This window comes from Giraffa tippelskirchi, chromosome 6, assembly GCF_054371585.1.
Source record: "Giraffa tippelskirchi isolate mGirTip1 chromosome 6, T2T-mGirTip1v1.2.pri, whole genome shotgun sequence".
In the NCBI taxonomy this organism is placed as follows: domain Eukaryota; kingdom Metazoa; phylum Chordata; class Mammalia; order Artiodactyla; family Giraffidae; genus Giraffa; species Giraffa tippelskirchi.
This window is the reverse complement of record NC_137280.1, coordinates 123019580-123043998: the sequence shown is the minus strand read 5'-3', so window position 1 is coordinate 123043998 and position 24419 is coordinate 123019580. Positions and strand designations below refer to the sequence as shown.

The following is a 24419-nucleotide window of genomic DNA, read 5'->3' as shown; positions in this document are numbered from 1 at the left end:
TGGCGGAGGAAGTGATGTCACAGGCCCCATGTGAGCGGATTGCAACACATGCAGCTGCCTGGAGAGAGGGAGCCGGTGTCCTACGTCAGAGCCGCCGCCGCGGAGCCGCCGCCGGGGAGGAGCAGCCGCTGCCGCCCAGGACTGGGCCCTTAGGTAAGCCAGGGAGAGGGAAAGGCCAGCTACCACCGCGGCGGGCCGTGCGGGGCGGGAAGAGGAGGGACTCTCGGGGGTGGCAAGGAAGGGGGCCGCTCTGCCCCAGCGGCGGCGCTAACTCTGTGGTCTTGGTGTCTCCGGGCCCCGCCGGGCCGCTCTAGGGAGGAGGAGGCGAGAAGATGGCGGACGACCCCAGTGCTGCCGACAGGAACGTGGAGATCTGGAAGATCAAAAAGCTCATTAAGAGCTTGGAGGCGGCCCGCGGGTGAGCGCCGCATCTGGGCCCCCCCACGCCCTCTTGGTTCCGGGACCCCTCAGGATGGCCGCCCCCGCGCCGCATGGCCGGATGAGGAGAACCAGGCACTAGCCAACTCCCGCCTTCTGGACCTCTGGGTAGTAGCTTCAGTCCCAGGGGCGAGGGTCTACGCCGTTGGCCCCAGAAGAGGCAGTTCTCCCTCTTGGGGCTAGGGGGTCCTGCTCCCGGTACTCGGACTACTCGACCCCCTCGTGGTAGGCCACTACTACTTTTGTACCCCTCTCAAGGCGCTTGAATCTAGCACCTCCCTTTTTGAGCTCCAGATGCTGCCGCCCGACTCAGGTGCTGTTGGGGGAAAGGGCCAGGCCTTCCTTTCCAAAGGCCCTTCCCTGATTTCTTCTTTCCCTTCCTTTACATTCTTCAGCCAAGCCTCATTAAAATGGCCTCTCCCTCCCGGGCTTCTGAGACCCGGGTGAGATTAAGTCTGGATGGGGAGGGAAGGAGAGGTAGTCAAGGACAACCTTTTTCTGACTTCCTCTGATTTCTCTGAGTTTTACCATTCTCCCAAGATGACTTCCTTCTAGTCCTCTAATTACCCTTTAGCTTCCTGGTTTTAGCTGTTACAGGACCCACCTGTAAACTGAGAATGTGTGCGCCGGAGGGGAGGTTTTGGCTGACAGCTGTGTATCTGTATATACAGGAAAAATCCGAATTATGGGGTTGTTGATATGAACAGGCTCTCTTTTGGCCTCTCTCTGGAACTCCTGGGGTAGAGGTGCCTAGTGTATTAATGCTTGTTGAAATTCGGAACTGAATTAGATGGGCTTTGAGTTTTCTTTGGTAAATTTTGAGAAGAAGCTGTTAGGTGTGTCCATTGTGGGAAGGGTGAACTAGTTTAAGACTAACTTTATATGCTCTTTTAAAATTTAAAAAAAAGTTACTCTTTAGGGAAGAGTGTCAGGGGTATATCTGTTGTCTCACTTTATTACTTTATTTTGTTCTTTTCCCAGTCATAGAAACTTTTTACTTAGAGGAAGTGGCGAGGAAAAAAAAAGTTTTTGGAACACTACATATTTGTATGTCTGAGCATTCTTAGAATAGCAGAGTAGCTATTGAAAACAACATGTTGAAAGTTGTTTTCAGTACATGAATTGGACATTCTGGTTTCTGACCCAGGTTTGTCCTTGGTTGGTAGGTTTGCAGTAATGGGATTCAGCAAACTCATGGTAGTTAACTGCTTTATAAAATAAAGTATGCTTAGTTCCCAAGCTGTTAGCCTTGAAGCCCAAGGCTAACAGTTTTGCCATTGTGCTTTGTTCTTAATAATTAGTTTAGTGACAGTTATGTTTAGGGTGAAACTTCTGAAAGTTTGGTTCTCTTCAGTTACTGGAGTTTTTGCTCACTTTCTCTGGTATGAATTGAAGGTAGCAGCTTATTTTTCATTCCTTAGGTTTGTTTTTCTTTGAATTTAATAGAATTATTCAGACATAGTTAATACAGTCTTACCAGAACTTGAACACAGGTGATTCTATGCCATATGGTAGAATGAATAATTATTCCCCAAGTGTGAGAATACTGTACAGGAGGGATAATATAATAGATCATGACCCATTATGATGCACTACCAGGAGTTAGCCAGATTCTTTTGTTTCATTAGCATCTTCTGTTGTTTTGCTTGAATCCTTCACTTGAGTATGACTTTTCTAGATTGCTGTTGTTGCTGCTAAATAAGTAACAGCATTCCTTTCTACTGTTTAATGGAGGGAGCTCATTCTTAAATTTGTTCCTAGCCATGTCACCTAGCCACTTGAAACTTTCAAGCTCCTCTTTGAAGCTTTTAAAGGCTTTAGTCCTTTGATTAACAAACTTAGGTAAAGTTTAAAGCATGCTAAAAATGAGGTTCGTATGCACAACTTTTCTTGCAAGTGGTACTTTGAACATTTTATACAAGGTTAAGCTGTCCTATAAACAGTGTGGTTGATAGTCATGTCCTACTTTGCTTTTATTCAGGATTTGGTTATATCCTGATCCCATGAAAATTTAAATTCTTGACCATCACTAGCTATCAGTAAGGGAGTCACAAGTATATTCTGTTTGACTCAGAAGTTTCTTGGTATATACCAATTTCTTTTTGAGAATAGCAAGATTGTATTATGGCTGAGTTGTATTATCAGACTCATTAGATTATCATAATGTGCAGTGAGAATTGTTTTTCCTTCTTTCCCTAATGCTAAAATAGTCATTGAGAAACATGGTGGACTTTTAATTTTAAGCACAAACTGGATGGTACAATGAATCTATTTGTGGTGGTGTTTAAGGGGCAGGGGCAAGTTGTGGGTTTCAGAAGAAAACAGGTTGTGTTCAAGCATGGTTATTAGTACTAGATAGTGAAACAGTGGTAAATTAGTAGAATTGTTTTGGAAATGAAGATTTCTTCTCCCCCCCCCCCCAATCAGTTCTGGGCATGAGAATCAGATCGGTTTGTTTTTAATACTGGCTCTTAAGGTATGCTGGGATAAGAGTAATCTTGAAATTCAGATAGCTAATATGTGATTATCTTGATATATGATCCCAAGGTAACGTAGCTTTAAAGGAAAACCACCTGCAAAATAGACTCACTGATTAAGTAAATCTGAACAGAGTGAAGTTTCTAAGCACATTCGTTTATTAAGCACTTAGCATATTGTAGACACTGTATTAAGCAAGACATTATTTCACTTAATTTTCACAAGAGGTATTGTCTTTTTGTCATACTTTCTGAATTAAAAGGAATGTTATACATATAAACTTGAACATATGGAACATACATATTTAGCTTTGTATAAGCCTGGTGAAACACTGGTTTCTGTGTATGCTAGTAAAAAAAAAACAAGGTAATTCTTTTCCTATGCATAGGTGCCACTTAAAATTAACTGTAGTTCTTCCTGGTTTATGATTGCTCTTGGTGTAGTCTCCATAGTTGGCTTAAATGAGGACAGGTGTGTACATAAGCCAAAACTCGACCTAGGGCCATGTGGATGGAAACCACGATTGTAGATATTTTCAATAAGGAACTAAATCAGGCGAAGATATGTAGAAGAAAAGTAGGTGGCAAATTTAGGTTGTTTAATGTCTCTGAGCCTGCGAGAGGTAGCCTCAGAAATAGTGTTGGAAGCTTTGTAGTTTTCAGGTAATAAAATCATAACCAGAGCCTGTTACACCAAGGACAGTGGTGAATATAACCAAGGAATGGACAAGGTGAATCTGGGCTAAATTATGTCTGTGAGTATTAGAATTTTTTTTTTTTTCACTTATCTTCCGCAGGGAATCATATATTTCACATATAATCAGGGCTCAGATAACCCATGTTTAAAGATCAGGGCAGTTTCTAAGCTTCATTTGAGTCTTCTTTGGTTTGGGGACATTTTTAAAGCTTTTGTTAAAAATAACTTGTAGATACCTTGAAGGAAATAAATTGCCTGACTTTACATGACTGTCTTTCTTGCCCCCAGATATATATGGGTGGGGGTGGGGATACAGGATCCACAGCAGGATGGGACCGTTTTTCTCCTCTGAGAAGTTCTGATACTTGATGTGTGGAGTTTTTTCCCCCACACCAAGCAGTTCTTCAGGTCTCACTGGATACCAGCTGGATACAGTTGGATTCAATTCTGATACTACCCAGAGTTACTATCAGATCCCACAAGGCTCGGTCCCACAAGACTGCCCACACATGATGCCAAAGCAAACCTGGGCTTTGGGGGTTCCTATGACTTCTTGGGTTCAGTGATATGTTAGAAGGGTCCAAAAAACTCAGGGAAGCTATTTATGTTAACTGATTTATTATAAAGGATGTTATGAAAGATATAAATGAACAGCCAAATGAAGTGGTACATGGGGCAGGGTCTGTAAGGGTCCAAGTACAGAAGCTTCTGTCCTTGTGAAACTGGAGTATGCCACCTGAGTTTACCAACCCAGAAGTTCATTAAATCTTGTTCAGGAATTTTATATAGATTACTCTGCAACTACCCCTTCCCATAGGTCTGGGAATGGAGCTGAAAGTTCAGCCCTCAAAAAACTTGGTCTTTCTGGTGACTGGTACATCCTAATTCTGTCTAGGGGCCCCACCCTAGTCACTTCATTGGCATAAACTCAGGTATGCTCCTTGGGGACTCCTTATGAATAATAACAAAAACACTCCCCATCTCAGGAAATTCTAAGGTTTTTAAGAGCTTTCTGAAAGCCAGGGACAGAGCAATCTCCAGAAAATTCCTCACATTATATTGAATTAAAAGTTAGTATTTTTTTAAAAAAAAAAAAATATTTTTTATGAGATCGATGCATAGGTTTTTAAAATATAGACAGATTGTTTATATGATTTGAATAAATTAAAGTGTGTAAAATGTGTTTGGGTTACTTCCCTAAGTGGAAGTTGTTGATTAGTAGAAAATTCATCTAAAGGATTCCTGGAATGGTCTCAAAGCGATGAATTTCATGTGGTTTTATTTTTTAGTTCACATCCTAGTTACAGGTGGCTGTAACTAGAGTGATACTTTGTAGTTTTTCATACTGATACCAGGATATTCAGGCTCTTAAAGAGGGTGTTTTTCATTCTCTCTTCTGGCTTTCCCTGCCTTTCCTGTCTCTGATAGTTACACAGGTAAAAGACCCCACTAGAGAAAAGTCAAGAACTAGAATATTTTTAATTTCCTGGGAAGAGATGAGCGTAGAACACAAACTACAGTGACTTCCCACAAAGTGGTCAAAATATAGATGTCTGGCCACCAACATGTCTGGGCCTGTTGAGGTGGTAAAGGGAAGAGGGGCAGATAAGAGTATATTTGATAGGGTGTGGTGGTGTTCCTCAGTCTACTCCAAGTGTATTAGGCTGCCTGCCTCAACTCAGAACTAGTCCTAAAAGCCCTTGTATTCTGGCATGGTGTTCTATGCACTGTGAACCTAATGAACAATTACTCTCTTTGAATTTCAACTCCTGACAGACTTCTCATTGTAATAGCAGATACACTTATCCTTCCAGGAAAGGAAGGTTTGCTCTGGAGACATTCCTAGGTAAGCAGGAGTACCTAATTAGAATACCGTTTAAGGCGGAATGCAGTGTAGGTCTCCAGTGTCCTCCCTGCCCGCCTGCCCCCCCACACACACTGGTTGGACCCTTTTAGCAGAGGGCCCCTTTTTTGAGCTTGGGGTTGAGGGTGTGCTCAGTGTAGTCCCTAGTGCTTGGAACACTTTTGGTTGTGGGAAAACTTAAAAATGTGGGTTTTGCAGCAGGGCTAAATGGCTTCAGGCCCTATTTAAAGAGTCAGGAGAAATTTGCCTTTTTTCCCTAGGCCTACTGCTGGAACCAGCCATCTCTGAACTTGTGCAGCAGAAATTTTTTGAGTCCACCCTGTTCTCCAGGGATCTCAGAATAGAACCTTCTTCTAGGAATACATTCTGTTGGAGTGTCTGCAGCAGCCTGCTCTTTTAGTGAGGAAGAGAAAGGATTTAGAGTGGGTTCAAAATTCTTCCCACCAAGTTGGAAATTACACGGTTTTTCTGTGGGCAGCTGTCCTCTGAGAGCATGATGAATGAAGTTCCCTCTCATAACAGCTTCCTCTTAATACTGCCTATTAGGTAGTAATGAAAGCGCCCCCCCCCCCCCGCCCCTTCCTAAACAGGTATCTTTTATCTACTTAATTTGTATGTAATACCCATCCTATAAGTATTTAAATGTTCACTTTGTCCTTATTTTAACCCTTGAAGTTGTTTTTTCATTTTATGCTTTAAGATTTCCTTTAGAAGAATGATCCTAGTCAAAATAGAAGATTGTCTTTTTCTTGATGTCTGTGGCCTTCTAACTTAGATTTTTCCCCAGTTTCACATCTAAGTGTATGAAAAATGAAGCCCACAGATGCATTTTTACTATTAACTAGTCAGCTTACAAGCTACATCAAACATCTGTTGTAGGTTGGATATTCACACATTTAGAGGAAGCATTGTGCAACACCATGAGAAAATAGTCTGACACACAACCTTGGAGTGATGATAGGAACCATTTCCAGTCTCAGAATAACAGGGTACATGTTGACGGGGGTGTAGTGTAAGGTTATTTGGGTCTTAAATGAGGTATTAGACATGGTCAAAAATGGAGATACTGTTTAACTACTTGGGCAGATTTCCTAGACAAGGCAGGTGAATGTTGTCAGAGAATGTTACTTTGGGCATTGTTTGAGTGATACAGTATCTTTGATACACTGATGTTGTGGAGCTGTAACTGATCTGCAACTTTGAAATGGTCATTGACATTCATTCTTGATTAAAAGCCAGTTAGCCTAAAATTAGACTCAAAAGCTTTGTGTTGGTTGATAGTTGGTGAGCTGTCAGGGTATTGAAATAGTGCAGAGTATTTGCATATATGTGCCTCACTGGTATAGTTGGCTTGATAGAGTTTGACAGTCCCAACACTAGTTTGCCTTTCAGCCTAAATAAACTTGAGTTTGCAAGTAGTGAAAATGTACTGATCCCCAAATACTAATTTCTTAATACCTCTGGATATTTTTAGCTTTTTACTGAAGAAAAAAAGTTTTCCTCCCTTCTGGCCATCCCATTCTTTAGCCTCTTCTGGCTTTTATGACTCTACTTAAAAGCAAGAAGGATCCTGAGGAAAGACAGGGTTAGAAGTTCATGGACAAGAACAATTGAGTTTTAATCAAGCAATGAAAGTAGTTTCCTGAAGATGGGTTGAAGAGCATATATTTTGACTCCTCACAACAACTCTATGATAAAAGCTATTACTGCCATTTCATGGGTGAAAAAATTTGCAGTGCTGAGAGATTAAGTAGCTTTGTTAATATAACAGTCTTAACAAGGGGCAGTGCTAGATTCTGTCCCCACTTTCCTGATTCCAGAGCCTCTGGTCCTAACTATTATACCACACTGCCTTGCTCTTTGATTTTGCTGAATAGAAACATCTCCTATTCTCTTCTGAAAGGAGTATTCTTGTCTAAGGAGATTTTCAATTTACTAGAGAGAGCAGATGTGCAGAGACCCGAGAGCAAAGATAAAAGGGAGCAGGCATGCTGTTTTCAAATCTACCCTAGGAACAACTTGGGTACTGAACATGTTTGTTCTTAATGAGCATCATTGGTGAGGAAAATAACTTACTTCTATATCCTTCCCCAGAAGCTCATGTGTGTATTAGAAAGAAGATTAACAGGAAGGCTGTGGCTTTTGTTTTATTTGAAAAGTACTTGCATAGTGGCCAAGAAAGATAAGAACTGGACTTCCTCACCCTGTGTAGAACCTTGATGGTTAGTTGGTCCCTAATTTTGGTTGTGATTGCTATCTCCTGGCTTCTCACTGATGTGAGAATGCTAGAGAAATTTTCCAGCTTCTGCTGCTCCCTAGTGGAATATTCCACTGTGTCGATTTGTTTGTTTTTAGTTTCCCTTTTATGACAGAGTAAATTCCTGTAATTGTAGAAAAAATACTCCACCAGATACATAAAGTTTTGTTTTAGAGTACAGTAATCTTAATGCTTTTGAGGATAAAACACTAAAATGAGCCTTTTGTAAACTTTACTTTCTGCAAAATATTGGGACATTTTGAGTTATTGTGTCCTCTAGGTTAGAGGCTGCTTTTAATGTCTTGGCGTGTTCATATCTTGGTCCTTGTCCCATCTGGTAATGGCATCTAACCCTGAGATCAGTAGCACAAAACCAGTTTCCAGTTAGTAACTCTGTCAAACCTCTTTGAACAGTAACAGAATCCTCTCTTAGTTGGTATTCTGTAAGCTCTCTATAGAAAGCAGCCCTACCCACCTACCACCTGCATCATAGATAATATTTGGGAGCAGGCTTGAGGTGGGGTTGAACCAGTTTAAAGGTGGCAAAAGAAGATTCTGAAAGTGTCATTTTTGTTATGGTAAAAGACTGACGGGATGGTTTGAGCATTTTCATGAAGCTAAAGCAGAGGTAATTAGTCATTTCCAGGCACATGTTAGTTCTTCTCCAAAGATTGGCAAACTCTTGATTGATATTTTATTTAATAGTTTAGAATAAAACCCTTGGTGTTTGCTTAGAAGAGACTGTATAAAGAAGACCCTGTTTCTTATGTTAGCAATTAACCATTTATTTATTCTCAAATATTTAAGCATGCACTCAGTGCTGAAATGAATTCTGCCTTCAAGAAGTGTTGTTTCAGAGTTATTTGGTGGAAATGACTCTTGGTGGCTCAGATGGTAAAGAATCTGCCCACAATGCAGGAGACCCAGGTTCGATCCCTGGGTGGGGAAGATCCCCTGGAGAAGGGAATGGCTACCCACTCCAGTATTCAAGCCTGGAGAATTCCATGGACAGTGGAGCCTGGCGGGATACAGTCCATGGGGTCGCAAAAGAGTCGGATACGACTGAGCGACTAACACACTTTCTTTGGGTGAAAAACAGGTCAAATCTTTGAAGTGACTGATAACCATATAGAAGTAGAGGGGAATTAATTTCTGTTTTTCTCCCTTGTGATGAATTCCAAAACAGCTTATAGTGTTCTGACCATATTGTTTGAACTGAGTTTTGGCTTAGTTCTTTTGTTCTGTTGGAAGATTTGGCAGGTAACCCAGTAATGGTGATTATCACCTACCACAAAGTTAACTACTATATCTCTCTCTTTAGGCTTACTCAGATTCAAATAAGTCTATAGCATCACTTAACAGTGTTGCTACTCTCCCCTGCCCCCCAACTGTGCTGTCCCCTTAATTCATTCTGGTTTCTCTTAAGGACAGCGGGGTGGGGCGTAAGAAGCTATCAAGTTACATCCAGTTACCATTTAGCAATCTTATCTGTTATCCATGCTAGGCACTTGATATATATCCTTTTATAGAATCTTCATGACTTTGTGAAGGAGAAACTGAGACTCCTAATTTGCCCAGCTTGTGGCAGTAGGACAATCATAAACCTGTGCTCATAACCACCATCCTATTATGTTCCCATGTTAAACCCACATAAAAATTGCTTTAGTTTCAGAGTTTAAACTTAGCTTTGTGCATTTGGTTAGAGAAGAAAAACGGGAAACCCATAATGAATAAAATGACAGAAGTAGTAGAAATTGGAGAGGAACCAATTGATTTTCAGCTGGGATCCCTACCATGTAGCTAGGCTAGTAAATCCCAGAAATGCTGTGTCTGAAATTTAAGTTGAGCTTTGTGAGCTTGAAAAGGGGATAGGGGAAACCTTGACCATCCCTACCCTAGGCTTATCTCGGTCAAACATTTGAGATGGTAGCTTCCTGTGGAGCATATACTCTGTAAATCCCAACTAGAAAGGATAGCAGGCAGTCTCTAAAATGCTCCTCGCCCTAATCTGAAAGTAGGGGTGATAAGATGGATGGCGGTGATTTGAGGAGAGTGTTCTGGCTGGGAAAAGTTGGACACATCTGAGCCATCACAATTCATTGTAGTTATGTTATTGCGAGGATACATGACAGCAGCTTACCTGCAGGAGATGAGCTGAGTTTCTTTTAAGTAGGGGTGAGATCATGGAATCTCCTTGACTTCAGCTGGCTGAGAGGTCCTTCTTTTTTTTTTTTTTTTTTTTGAGAGGTCCTTCTTAAAGACATAGAAAAGAAGCCAGACACAGTGATTCTTAACCCTAGTTATGCATTAAAGTCTGATTCTATTTAAATCAGCCCATTTGAAAATTGAGACTCTCCCTTAACCATAATCACTACCACCCTCACTCCTCCTATTCAAGAGCTATTGAATCAGAATATAAAGGAAGAAGAGATCTTTTTGTATCTAAGCATTTTTGTTTGTTTTGCTTTTTCTGAAAGCTCTCCAAGGGTTTGGGGCTCTCATGCAAATTGGCCAGTGGATAAGCTTGTGGGTGCCACATTTTCTTAAGCATTGTTAATGGTAAGCACTGGTAAGATCTTCACAAGTCAAAGACTACTGAGATTTTCGTTTTGTCACTCTTATGACTAACTGCATGAGCAGGCTTCCTGAATCCCAAGGCTGGAACACTGTTAACTGTAATGCTACATAAACATACACCCCATAACCCAAGCTTTGCTCTGATTACCTTGAGTTTTCTTCTTTGCTGCTGCTGCTAAGTCGCTTCAGTCATGTCCGACTCTGTGCGACCCCATAGACGGCAGCCCACCAGGCTCCCCCATCCCTGGGATTCTCCAGGCAAGAATACTGGAGTGGGTTGCCATTTCCTTCTCCAGTGCGTGAAAGGAAAAAGTGGAAGTGAAGTTGCTCAGTCGTGTCCGACTCTTAGCGACCCCATGGACTCTAGCCTACCAGGCTCCTCTGTCCTTGGGATTTTCCAGGCAAGGGTACTGGAGTGGGGTGCCATTGCCTTCTCCAGTTTTCTTCTTTAGAGTCCTTGCAATCCTGGTAATCTGAACCTTAATGTTTCCCTGTCTGTAGTGTTTAAGGTCCATGAAACCTTGGATTAGATGAGTAACTGGTGGTACTACCCCTGACCGCCCATTCTAGGGAGAGAAACTTTTCTTTCAACAGTTTATTTTCTTTGAGAATGCGGGAAGAGAAAGCTGTCAGCTGTCGCTTTAAATTCTCTTGCTTTTCCTAAGTTTTGTCTAGTTTGTTTAACTGTCCCTATTTAGTCTATTTACAACTACTCCTTCTGTCTCCCAGCTGTTTTATTTCTCAGAAGTTAGTTCTCTGAGTGGAAGCACTGCTGAACTCTTCTTTGAAAAGGGAACGTGCTCCTAAAATGATGAGAAGAAGGGGTCTGAGAACAGAGGCCCCTAGACACCTTACACAGCACATTGTATGTTGTGTCTTTTTTACAGCGTGCCTGTGAATCATTGCTGTGTGCCTCATAATCCACTGACTTGAATGAGAGCCTTCTGATTTGGGGAAAGGGACATAGTGACAAAGCAGAGGCATGGATGAAAACTATTAAAATTAAAAGGTGTAGTTTGCTTACACTGCCAGCAGCTCCTTAGTGAGAGCTTTATTTCTCATTCTCTCCTAAGGGCTCTTTGCTCTACTTCAAATGAAATACTCAGCTTTCTTGGTTTTATTTTGGTGTTTACACAAACTGGTCTAGCAACTTTGATTGGCTTGCCTAGGAGGGCGGGTGGGGGGTAAAGGAGTGTTTATTTTGTTTGGAAACTTTCCTGGAAAAACTTACTTGAATTTTTAAAAACCAGAAGCCTTCATTTTTTTTTTTTTTTTTTAAGTTTTATTCTTTTTGCCTGTTCTGTGAGGCATGTGGGATCTTAGTTCCCCAAACAGGGGTCGAACCTGTGCCCCCTGCAGTGGAAACAAGTCTTAACCACTCAGACAGCCATAAAATTCCTGAAAAAACTTTAATTTGCTGTTATCAAACCCAACATACAAATCATGAAGCCTTTAAATTTCTAAAGTAGAGGCCATCTATTTTTTTTAATATAAATTTATTTTAACTGGAGGCTAATTACAGTATTGTAGTGGTTTTACCATACATTGACATGGATCCGCCACGGGTGTACATGTGTTCCCCGTCCTGAACCCCCCCTCCCACTTCCCTCCCCATCCCATCCTTCTGGGTCATCCCAGTGCACCAGCCCTGAGCACTAGGTCTCATGCATCGAACTTGGACTGATGTTCTGTTTCACATATGATAATATACATGTTTCAATGAGGCCATCTATTTAAATAATCCTTGTATCCTCATCCCCAGTGGTGTCAGATGAATTCAGAAACTTAAGGTTTCCCCCAGACTGGGTAGAGAGAGGCACAAAAGGAAACTAGTGAAAGTCACTTAGTCATGTGTGACACTCTGTGACCACATAGACTGTAGCCCACCAGGCTCCTCTGTTCATAGAATTCTCCAGGCAAGAATACTGGAGTAGCCGTTGCCTTCTCCAGGGGATCTTCCTGACCTAGGGATCCAACCTGAGTCTCCCGCATTGCAGGCAGATTCTTTACTGTCTGAGCCACCAGGGAAGCCCAGTTTTTTTTTTGAACATTAGTCAGAATTGAAAATGAGTAAGAAGCCAAGACTAACTGTCAAGTGGCTTCATATTTAACAACCTAGTAGAAATCTACCAATTTTTTAAGTGGAATCCCATAACAAGATTGTGTTCTTAGGTATCTACTGCTCTGTCCTTTCTAGGATGTTAAATGGATTGTGAGTTTAAGGTTGCCCAACTCGGGTGCCATACAGTAAAGTTGCTTAATGGATGCTTATCTTCTTAACCTATCCACAGTGGAAAGTAAATAGCTGCTTATCTTAAGGTCATTGCTTTGTCCTCCACATGATTATCCTGCTTTAGGGACCTCCTTTAGGCATTTCAGCCCCTCAGTTAATTTATCCCAGTGTTCTCTTTAGCCTCAAACTTCACCTCCTTTGGGTTTGTTGCCTGTTAGCTTTCCGATCTCTGAGCCTCCACTCTGCTGTCCTTTTAGCCCCTTCTCATTACATTTCCTACAACTGAGCCCTTTTGCGAAGTAGTTGAACTCTTTTGGTCCCTAAAGATTCCAAAAGCCCCAGGGTAAAGAAATTCTCTTTCAAGAATTGTTCATCTGAAAACAAATACAAGTCAGTAAAGCTCAGATTGCAACTACCTGTCTTACCCAGATTGCAACTTTTCCCTGTCTTGTATATTTTCATATCATAAGGTGACACCTACAATCTAAAACAAGTTAAATTTACTTGCCTAATTTTTCCAGCCCCTCCTAGAGCAAACTCCTTTTCTCCTCTTTGGCCTGTAAGATTTGGCAGAACTCCAGAAGGAATTAGCAAAAAGTGTTTAAGAAATTTCTTTTCAGGTTCCTAGCAAGATACATATTGGAAGTACAGCAGTTTGTTACAGTTGATTGCTAAAAGAACGCCCACTGATTGTAAAGAGCATTTTTCTTTTTTGTAACAGAAGATACCAACTTGTTTCATTTGGCAATTCTTTTTCCATCTAATTCAGAAACTGGAAGATGGCCACTACAATTGTATATATGTCTGATTTTTTTATTTCGTGATCATTGCTTGTATTTGTGGTGACAACTAAAGCTGCTTATCATGAATTTGTTTGATTCTCCGCTTTGACTAGAATATCTGCTCCCCTGTCCCAGGGGTGGGAGCAGAGCACACACCATGCTTGACCATGTTGGTAGTTCATAATTCACAAATTCATCAACTGATAGTTTACTGAGGAAAGTATCACAAAGGTTGTGAGCCAGCCTTCTAAGTTTTGAGTAGATACCCCGACGGAAACAATGCTGGGTTTGAAGACAACATTAGCTGACAGTCTGAGAGCAACCATCCTGACTGTGGAAGGAAGGGCTTGCTAGCCAGCTTGTCTCCTTCTTGTCTGACTAGGGGACTTGTGAACTTTGCCACTAGGAGAAAACTATGAGGTTCTTTTCCAGTGCTGGTACCAAGATGCACATTTGTGAAGATAATTTTATTCTAGGAAGATAGTTTCCAGACACCTGCAGATTTCAAACACTTATAGTTACAAAGCTAATATTAGGGGTTTTCTCTACTTTTTGATGTTGTTCCCTTCACTCGGCCTCTTCGCTTCTTTCTTATGACACTTGGCACATAAGCCTATTTGACTTGACACTAGCTATCTTTCTAATTTCTTTTTCTTGCAGACTTCCACCAGACATTGGATATATGTGAAGTTAACACACTCAGCAGTTAGGAAAAAGTTTTAGGTGTTTCTGGAAGTCTATCCAGTTTATCTAAAGGAAGCCCCCACCTGTTTCATTTTGACACTAAAACTTGTAATGATTAAACTTACTATTGCCTTGATTAAACTTACTATTGCCTTTAGGATCATGATCTTGAAGAATCTCAGGAAGTAACTTTCCTCATTAAGTATGAAGTAGAAACAGTTTGTAAAACAACAGTTACATTTCTTAACATACTTTGGCTCATATCAGATCAGCTTTTGCCTTCAAAATATAAATTGGCTCAATTTATTTTTTATTGACATATAGTTGATTTACAATTTGATTTCTGTACAGCAAAATGATCAGTTATATATATATATGTATATACATTAATTTTTTTCTCTTTAATATTCTTTTCTGTATATAATAGCTTACATCTGTTAACCTCAACCTCCCACTCCATCCCTCCCCCGAACCCCCTTGGCAGCCACAGGTCTGTTCTCTATGTCTGTGAATCTGTTTCTGTCTTGTCAGTAGGTTCATTTGTGTCATATTTAAGATTCCACACTATCACATAAGGTGTGATATATGGCATTTGTCTTTCTCTTTCTGACTTATTCACTTAGTATGGTAATCTCTCATTGCATCCATGTTGCTGCAAATGGCATTATTTTGTTCTCTGTTGCCGGGGGTGGTGCTGAGTAGTATTCATTGTATATATGTACTACATCATCTTTATTCATTCATCTGTTGATGGACATTTAGGTTGTTTCCAGGTCTTGGCTGTTGTGAATAGTGCTGTGAACATAGGGGGGTGTGTATCTTTTTCAATTAGGGTTTTGTCTGGGTATATGAAATTGGATCAATTTATAATGATATTTTAACTTTTTGACCAGGCCAGATCTTAGTTCTCTAACCAAGGATCAAACCCATGCCCCTTGCAGTGGAAGCACTATTCACTACTCTGCAATGATCACCAATATAATTTTAAAACATTTTCAACCCAAAAAGAAACCCCCATATGCCCATTACCAGTCATTCCCCATTCTACCTTGGCTCCTGTCTCTGGATTGCCTATTCTGGACATTACATAAAAATAGAACTGCGCGGAGTGTGGTCCTTTGTTGCTGCTTTTCATTGGTATAATGTAAATAATGTGCTGCTGCTGCTGCTAAGTCTCTTCAGTCGTGTCCAACTCTGTGTGACCCCATAGACGGCAGCCCACCAGGCTCCACTGTCCCTGGGATTTTCCAGGCAAGCATACTGGAGTGGGTTGCCATTTCCTTCTCCAGTACATGAAAGGGAAAAGTGAAAGTGAATTCGCTCAGTTGTGTCCGACTCTTAGCGACCCCGTGGACTGTAGCCCACCAGGCTCCTCCATCCATGGGATTTTCCAGGCAAGAGTACTGGAGTGGGGTGCCATTGCCTTCTCCAGATAATGTACTAGGCATTCCTTTTATTACTGAATAATTCCATTGTTTGGATATACCACATTTTGTTTATTTATTCATCGTTGGACATGAGGTTTTTTCCTACTTTTTAACTGTTACCTTTGGTGAACACAAGTTTTTGTGTGTACATATAGTTTTATTTCTCTTGAGCATACACCTAGGAGTGGAATGGCTGAGTCGTGGTAACTGTTTAACTTTCTGAGCAACTGCCATGTTGTTATTCATAATGGCTGTATACCATCTAACATTATCACCAGCAATGCATATGGGTTCCATATCTCTACATCCTGCCAACACTTTTTTTTTTGGTAACACTTTTTTTTTTTAATAGTAGCCATCTTATTGGGTGTAAAGTGAATTTGTGTTTTGATTAATGATTAATGAATTGGTATATTTTGATAATTTTTTTATATTTTCTTCAAAGAAAATAAAGAATATTGAAATATTTCTTAACTAGTGATGCTAATAATAAGTCTTGAGAATGTCTAGGTTAAAAAGATATGTTGTTGGCATCAGTATTAAGGTTAGAGGGGTTGGTAGCTGTTCAAAAGGGAGCTCCCATGTGACAAAGCCTTGGGGATGTATCCTCCATAGGTTAGGGTTTTGTCCTGGTTTTTAGTTGTAGAAACTTCAATTTGCTTGGGTACCCGGAGGTGATCAGACTCTGCATTTCTCTCTTTAATCAAACTCAAAGTGATTAATATGTAAAATACATTTAGAGGTACATTTATTTAGAGAAAGGTGTATGTATGACAGAGATTTCCTAACTGGGATATTTATGTGAATCCAAGACTCTTGTTTCTCATTATCAGGATACTTAGGGTGCTGAATTAGTGATTCTAAGTTTTCGTGGTGAGCCTGGAATTTTGAAGGGGAGGGGACCAGGATATTAAACTGGTATTTCATCTAGACTTTGGAAAGACTTGTTGCACTATCCTATTATTGCATCGTCCTCTGAAGAACCACCAGATTCTAAGCCTCTGCTGTGGACGCAAGATTAAATTCCAGTCTTGTCACACCCTTATCAAAGCTTCTCCCTTCATTCCTTGGTGAATGAGGTGTTTCCCAAGTACCTCTTAAAGTGCCTTTTGTCTTTACATATACCTAAAGCTAGTATTCATTCAAATAATTAAACACCTGTCATATTTTTTTAATTGAAGTATAGTTGATTGTAAATCAAACTTATGTACAGCAGTGATAGTTATATGTGTATATATACATCTTTCATATTGTTTTGCATTATGGTTTATTACTGGATATTGAATATAGTTGCCTGTACTGTACAGTAGGACCTTGTTGTTTATCTGTTGATACTTTATATATAATAGTTTGTTATCTGTTAATCTGAAACTCCTGATTTATGCCTTCCCCCAACCCCTTTCTCCTTTGGTAACCATAAGCTTTTTTTCCTGAGTGTTTCTGTTTTGTAAATAAATTTGTGTCATATTTTAGATTTCACATTAAGTGATGGGATATGTCTTTTCTCTTTCTACAAATGGGATTATTTCATTCTTTTTTATGGCTGTGTGTGTGTGTGTCTAGTTTTTTAAGGAACCTTAATACTGTTTTCCACAGTGGCTGCACCAATTTACCAACACTCTACTGCCTATGGTGTAGAAGGGTTCCCTTTTCTCCACAACCTCTCCAGCATTTGTTATTTGTAGACTTTTTGATGATGACCATTCTGACTGATAGGAAGTGATACCTTGTTGTAATTTTTATGTGCATATCTGTGATAATTAGCAGTGTTGGGCATCCTTTCATGAAATGTCGTCTGCCCGTTTTTTGATAGTGTTTGTTTTTTTGTTCTTGAGTTAGTTGTATGAGCTGTTTGTATGTTTCAGAAATTAAGCCATTGTTGGTCGCATCATTTGCAGGTATTTTCTCCCATTCAGTATGTTGTCTTTTTGTTTTATGGTTTCTTTGCTGTGTGAAAGTTGATAAATTTTATTAGGTCCCATTTGTTTATTGTTGCTTTTATTTCTCTTGCCTTGGGAGACAGACCTAAGAAAACACTGGTACGATTTATCTGAAGGTTTTGCCTGTGTTCTCTTCTAGGAGTTTTATGGTATCATGTCTTAAAGTCTTTAAAGCATTTTGAGTTTATTTTTGTGTATGATGTGAGGGTGTGTCTTCATTGATCTACATGTGCTGTCCAACTTTCCCAACACCACTTGCTAAAGAGACTGTCTTCTCTCTATTGTATATTCTTGCCTCTTTGTTGAAGATTGATATACCTACTACATTCTGAACACTATTCTAGCTCTGGGTACACTTTAATTACAGAGGTATAGCCCCTACCTTCATGGTCACTTTTAGAGTGATTTATTTTTCCTATATTAGGGGGATCTCACTTTTAACTCCATTTACTAATGATAATTCTTTACTTATGTAGTACTTAAACCTCTAATGCTATTCTTCCACAGCAATGGCACAAGCATGATATCGTTGATCATTCCTCCCAAAGACCAGATTTCACGAGTGGCAAAAATGTTAGCAGATGAGTTCGGAACTGCATCTAACATTAAGTCACGAGTAAACCGCCTTTCAGTCCTGGGAGCCATTACATCTGTACAACAAAGACTCAAACTTTATAACAAAGGTAATCTGGAGCTTGATCATTTACCTCATCTACTTTGTCTTGGTTGTATTTTCCACTTTGATTCTGTCATGATGCTTTTGGTCACAAGCGCTTTCTTTACCCAGCCATGAGCTGTGTTCCTTTGGTCTTTTTTTTTTCCTAAGTTATTTTTTGAAAGTTAAGTAGTATATACTATACTTAAAATAATAAATCCTTTTGAAAACATTTGAAGTTTCAAAATTAGGAAGAGAAATCTGCCTGAGAAATTTACAGATATTTCTACGTTATGTAAATTATGATTTAAAGGGGCAGGAACAATGTGCTTTGGGAACATTTCCTATTAATTGAGGAAAATTAGGTGTGTATGTAAGTAGAGCAATTGTTTGTTCTTTGCAGTACCTCCAAATGGCCTGGTTGTTTACTGTGGTACAATTGTAACAGAAGAAGGAAAGGAAAAGAAAGTCAACATTGACTTTGAACCTTTCAAACCAATTAATACGTCATTGTATTTGTGTGACAACAAATTCCATACAGAGGTAAGAAGTTAAAACAGAATGTTTTTGTTACTCTAAAAGAAACCCACCATACTATTAGCAGTCACTCCCAGGCCTTCCTCTGTCTCTACCACCATACTCCAAGATCTCTCAACTGTAGGCTACCCATAATCTGTTTTTCTGTGCCTTTTATGGCTTGTTTCTTTTACTTAGTGTGTTTTCAAGGTTCATCCATTTTGTAGTATGTATTGTGCTTCATTCCTTTTTTATTACCAAATACTATTTTCCACATTTTATCTATTCATGGATATGCCACATTTCACTTATTTAACATCATTTGGTGAAATTGTCATTTCCACTCTTTGGCTGTTATGAATAATACTGCTTTGAACATACATGTACAAGTTTTTGTATGTCCGTATGTTTTCATTGGGGGGCAGGTATATAAGCTAGAAGTGGAATTTCTGGGTCATAGGGTAATTATGTTTAACCAATTCAACAATTGCCAGGCTGTTTCCCAAATAACTGTTCCATTTTATAAGGCTGGCTCTTTAAAAAAAAAAAAAGAAATTTACATTATTATGACAATGAATGACATGAATATTCAGCATGTTTGAGGAAAGTGCTAAGCTGGGTTTGAAGAACTAATTAGAAGCAAAGAAATAAATGACTACCTGATCTCTAGGTCTCCTTATGTATCCATGATACTTGAATATATTTCTTGCACTCTTAGTTTCAGCTCACAAATTCATCTTCAGTAGTCAGGACCATAAGAGCTTTTGTTTCCCATCCATTAAAAAAAAAAAACTCTTGAGTGACAGAACTGTCATAATATGATGAACATTAAGGGTAGAAAGGAAGCCTCATTAGAGTGACCTAAATCAGTCAACAGTAGAACAATCAGGAATTCACAGCTGGCTTCTAGTTCAGTCTCTTGCCTTTCATCGACATAGGGTAAAACCTCTACAGTGGAATTAGAACTGACATTTGTCGACACAGTTTACAATGGATGATTCTGCTAACTTGACAGAAGTTCAATTCCAGTTGGATCTTGAGCGATTGCATAGATGGTGGACTGATTTTTCTCTTGGCTGTCACAGCCTCCTTCTGGCAGAAGTTTCATTGGGGAGGAAGTTTGCCACCCTCTTCCAATTAACTCTATCTGCTTTGATGAAAGCAGATTTTGAGTCTTCTTGATTTAAATAGTACATGATACTCATGTTATCTAGTTTTACCTTACTTACCTAAGTTAGCTTCATTGGTTTTTCTAAACCTTAACTCTTTTTCCAAGATACCATTTCATCTTAACTAGCTTTGTTTGTTTTGGCTCTAACTGGTATATCAAAAACTACACACACATGTGGCATACTGAACAACACAACTGAAGTTGGGTTTAATCAGGATATTTATATATTCTTATTATGAGGGATAAGTCTATTCCTGATGAGCAGGCTTGTTGAATGAGGCAAAAAAAATTTTTAAAACAAGTTATTTATTTAAATTCTGGCCCCACTCTGTGGCATGTGGGGCCTTAGTTCCCTGACCAGGAATCAAACCTGTACCCCCTGGATTGGAAGACAGAGTCTTAAGGCAAAATTATTTTTAACACGGGCAATATTCATGTCTTAATGCTAATTATCAAGTATGCTTTGGTTAAAGGGTGATTCTTAGTGATTAATCTGCTTTCTAGTCAGTTCATGAAGAGCTGTTTTCTTCCTCAGTTAAATGGTATGGGTAATAATTTCTTAGCTCTATAGAGGCTGCCACCCAGTAATTAGTCATCTACCGTATCTATAGATGCCAACTCTTGCCCATCTATATGGGTCCCAGAGCTATTTAAAGATCTGCTCTTTCAGGAGGCAGAAATACAGTGATTCAATACTAACCCAGAAGAAGGATTTTCTCTCAAAAATTCAGAATTATTACCGATAGTACCTTTAAAATTGAATTTTAGATATTGATGTCATTGATGTTACTCAAGACATAATTAAATGAAACATTTCAAAACTAGAACTTATAGATGGTTTCTGGGTTTTGTCCTCAGTGAGTACTGCTATTCTAGAATTGATTTACAAAAGATTCTTATTTGCCATAGTGAATATACTGCCTATTAATGCTGGGGTTATAAATGGTAACAGCAAGTCAACTTTTGGAGGTTAGACTTTGAATATTATGTTCCCTAGACCACCATCAGTCTAAAAACCACCTAGGAAGAATTTGATGCCTATAACTCTGTATTAGTTTTGGGTTCCTAGGTCAGCTTTGTAAAAAGGCTTCACATTGATATTGTTGGTTTTCTCCTGCCTCGGGTTCAGATTTGTCTATATGAATTATATATTTATAGCTGAAGCCTTTAAATTACTCCGTGAAACGGTTTTTCTGTAGTACTCATACCATTCTGAGTGAGTGGAAAGGGCTTGTGTATGTGCTTTTGGAATTTTGTCTTAACTTTGCAAAGCTTTGAGATTTATGGTGTGGTACCTGTGTTTGCTTTTCAGGCTCTTACAGCACTACTTTCAGATGATAGCAAGTTTGGCTTCATTGTAATAGATGGTAGTGGTGCACTTTTTGGCACACTCCAAGGAAATACAAGAGAAGTCCTGCACAAATTCACTGTGGATCTCCCAAAGAAACATGGTAATCTAGGAAGAGAACATGAACATTTTTGCTTTGTGTCCAGCATTGAGGAAGCAAATTGTGTAATAGGGGAAAGTAAACTCAGGTGATGGGAGAAGCATTGTTACTTGTGATTCTTTTGACTAGAGAATTAGTGTTCACTCACTAAAAGCGATTTTATTCTTAAAGGAATAGTGATTTTCTCCTTTCCTTGGGAAGTAGCATGATGATATAATTACTTTTTAATTAGCAAGGTATCATGTACTTAATAAGTGCCTTTTTCTCTCATCACTTTTTTTTGTCAAAGGTAGAGGAGGTCAGTCAGCCTTGCGTTTTGCCCGTTTAAGAATGGAAAAGCGACATAACTATGTTCGAAAAGTAGCTGAAACTGCTGTGCAGCTGTTTATTTCTGGGGACAAGGTGAATGTGGCTGGTCTCGTTTTAGCTGGATCAGCTGACTTTAAAACTGAACTAAGTCAATCTGATATGTTTGATCAGGTAAGTGAGAAGTAGATGCTCCATTATATAAGTTTCTAGGTGGGGGTAGTTGAGTTCTCTGAGTGCTGGGACATGCACATCTCTTTTACAGTGATAAATTCCATGTTAAAAACCTCGCTCTGAGTTGGCAAAATTTCGTGTGTATTATATTCCCCCATGTCTGGACTTATTTTCTTTTGAAGTCAGCCATTTTGGGATGGACTCTTTCTTGGCCATATGTTGGCCCCTGGTTTTAGTAGGTTGCCATAATTGGCTTTAAATTGAAGTTTGATTCCAAAGAAACTAAGAGCTGGTTTTATAAGTCTAATAGAATGTGCAATACAGTTGGCTGGGGAGGTGATCTTCATGAGACCTGTTCATGAATAAATTGGGCACCTTCCCCCATATTCTTCCTCTTGAGGCTTCACTGGCTAGTTTTGCATGCCATTAAGAGGTAATGGGTCTTGATAAGGGTGTTTTGAAGTACTAATGATGTGCTTTTTCTGTTTTTTAATTTTGTTCTGTGTCAGAGGTTGCAATCAAAAGTTTTAAAATTAGTTGATATATCTTATGGTGGTGAAAATGGATTCAATCAAGCTATTGAATTATCTACTGAAGTCCTCTCCAACGTGAAGTTCATTCAAGAGAAGAAATTAATAGGTATCAGTGAAATACAACTTACTGTGAAAAGTTTTTCTGTGTATGTATAAAACAAGACACTGAGAAGGGTAAAAGAGGAAGGTTTAGCATTTTTATTAAAATCCTCCTCGATGGTATCATTATTTTAAAATCATCCTTTAGTTGTCACATCTAATATTAATAATAAATGTTTGTTTTTCTTACTGTTTTTACCCTTTGGCAGTAGGAACCAAACTTCAGTCAAATTCCCATATTATGCTTTGTTTTAGAGTGATGAATAATTCAGAAGCTCAAATTAAAGATTAATAGGGCCATTGTTTGGCTGTGTTTCCAATTTGATACATGGACATTTCCAAATGATTATGTACTTGGCCCAACTGGTACCTCTTGAGACTCAATTTCTGGAGCCTCAACTAGTGGTGTGATTTTTCACTAACTTTTGGTAGTTATTTTTAAGTTTACTTTTTCTCTTTCTCTGATTTTGAGTAAGAAGGTGTATATGTACAAAAAGAAACATTAATATACATTCTTATTTACCTGTCCCTAACCACAGGGCGATACTTCGATGAAATAAGCCAGGACACGGGCAAGTACTGTTTCGGAGTTGAAGATACACTAAAGGCTTTAGAAATGGGAGCTGTAGAGATTCTAATAGTCTATGAAAATCTGGATATAATGAGATATGTTCTTCATTGCCAAGGCACAGAAGGTATGATAATTAGTAAATAAAGTTTCCATTTGTTACTGACCTGTGTATTCAAGAAGCCTGGGGTGGAGATTGGACAAGGTGGCTGATTTCAGGAGCAATCAAAAGGCAGATATATACCTTGTTCCCTACTCCCAGCCTGTATGCAATTGAACTGATAAATGTCTGCCTAAGATTTTTGAGGACAAGGGCTGTATCTTAAATGTCTTTGATGTTTCTTTGTTGATAGGACCAGTGTACCTGGTAGACATTCATTCACTGCATACTGACTAATGTGCTTATGAAAAGGTTGATAGAATCAGTTCAGGAGTCCTTTCATCTAACCTAATTCACCTCATGGAACTTAAACCTGTTAGTATCTGAGAAGCAGGTTAACACGTTTTTTTTCCTCCAATATTGCAGAGGAGAAAATTCTCTATCTAACTCCAGAACAAGAGAAGGATAAGTCTCATTTTACAGACAAAGAGGTATGTGATTGTTTATGTGCTTTGATGATACATGCAAGGAAACATAAATCCATATGTTGGAGCACTGGCAGCGTAGCATCAGCCGCGGGAAACCCGACCTCTGCTTGTCGGCAGTGTGAGTACCAGGAGGTGGTCCACTCACATATGCCACATAATAGTCTGATTCCAAGGAAAGAGGCCAGGTGATGGTTACCCTGGTTCTTTTTTTTAAGTATAAAAAACTTTACTTGCTCAACATAGGTCCCTTTTAATTAGTAGCCTCTTCAAATTCTGAGTTGGATAACTGGTTTTTAAAAGGCTCCTCCAAAAAGCAGTTGTGGCTTGTCTCTTAGCTGTTGAATGAGTATTGTCTAGAGACACTTTGTAACAGCCTGACTTCTCGAGACAATGGGAGAGACCATAAATTGAAAAACTGCCAAGTGTGTGTGAACGTTTCATTACTAAGGCTAGAGCCTGGGGAGGAATGTTGTTTGAAGTAATCAGAACTTCTGTGCTGCTGCATTTATGTCACCAGAACCCATAATTTGCTTACAGTTTAACACCATAGATCTGAGAGGAAGAGGGAGAATGTTGGCAGGCAGGGTAGCAAGTATCCATGTCTTGATATATCCTAATCCCGCTGTTTCTGTATCTCATGGCTGCCCCTGCAGACAGGACAAGAACATGAGCTGATTGAGAGCATGCCCCTTCTGGAGTGGTTTGCCAACAACTATAAAAAATTTGGAGCTACGTTGGAAATTGTCACAGATAAGTCACAAGAAGGATCCCAGTTTGTCAAAGGATTTGGTGGAATTGGAGGTGAGTAGCAAATCAGAAAACTAAAAGCCAAGGTCTCAGCCACAATCTTTCCTGGGTACCCCAAAAATATCATTACTTCCAGAGAGGTGTGCTCATCATCCACTCAGGCAGCACACGGCGCAAGTTTCTTGGTTGGGACGACTTTATATCCTCTCCCCTTGCTATAATTCTATAGTTCTGTCAG

General features: G+C 39.5%; 1 protein-coding gene and 2 long non-coding RNA genes across 4 annotated transcripts in view; 1 reads left to right on the top strand and 2 right to left on the bottom strand.

The window, feature by feature from the left end:
* Positions 1-16: 16 nt before the first annotated feature.
* The window catches only part of ETF1 (eukaryotic translation termination factor 1), a 26762-nt gene continuing 2359 nt past the window's right edge, over positions 17-24419 (top strand). Inside the window, exons 1-10 of the mRNA XM_081500948.1 lie at positions 17-153; positions 315-418; positions 17884-18059; positions 18435-18574; positions 21031-21169; positions 21456-21646; positions 22156-22285; positions 22818-22973; positions 23373-23437; positions 24088-24235. Coding sequence (XP_081357074.1) covers positions 333-418; positions 17884-18059; positions 18435-18574; positions 21031-21169; positions 21456-21646; positions 22156-22285; positions 22818-22973; positions 23373-23437; positions 24088-24235 — 1231 coding nt within the window. The 5' untranslated portion in view covers positions 17-153; positions 315-332. The remainder of the gene's footprint in view (positions 154-314; positions 419-17883; positions 18060-18434; positions 18575-21030; positions 21170-21455; positions 21647-22155; positions 22286-22817; positions 22974-23372; positions 23438-24087; positions 24236-24419) is intronic.
* On the bottom strand, positions 7608-9986 carry LOC145510234 (uncharacterized). The gene is made up of 2 exons (XR_014056893.1): positions 9874-9986; positions 7608-8086 (listed from the first exon to the last, which is right to left on the bottom strand). It is a non-coding gene; the product is annotated as an uncharacterized LOC145510234 (long non-coding RNA).
* The window catches only part of LOC145510229 (uncharacterized), a 15391-nt gene continuing 13334 nt past the window's right edge, over positions 22363-24419 (bottom strand). For both annotated transcript variants that reach the window (XR_014056887.1, XR_014056886.1), the window contains one exon: positions 22363-24081. This is a non-coding gene — a long non-coding RNA (uncharacterized LOC145510229). The remainder of the gene's footprint in view (positions 24082-24419) is intronic.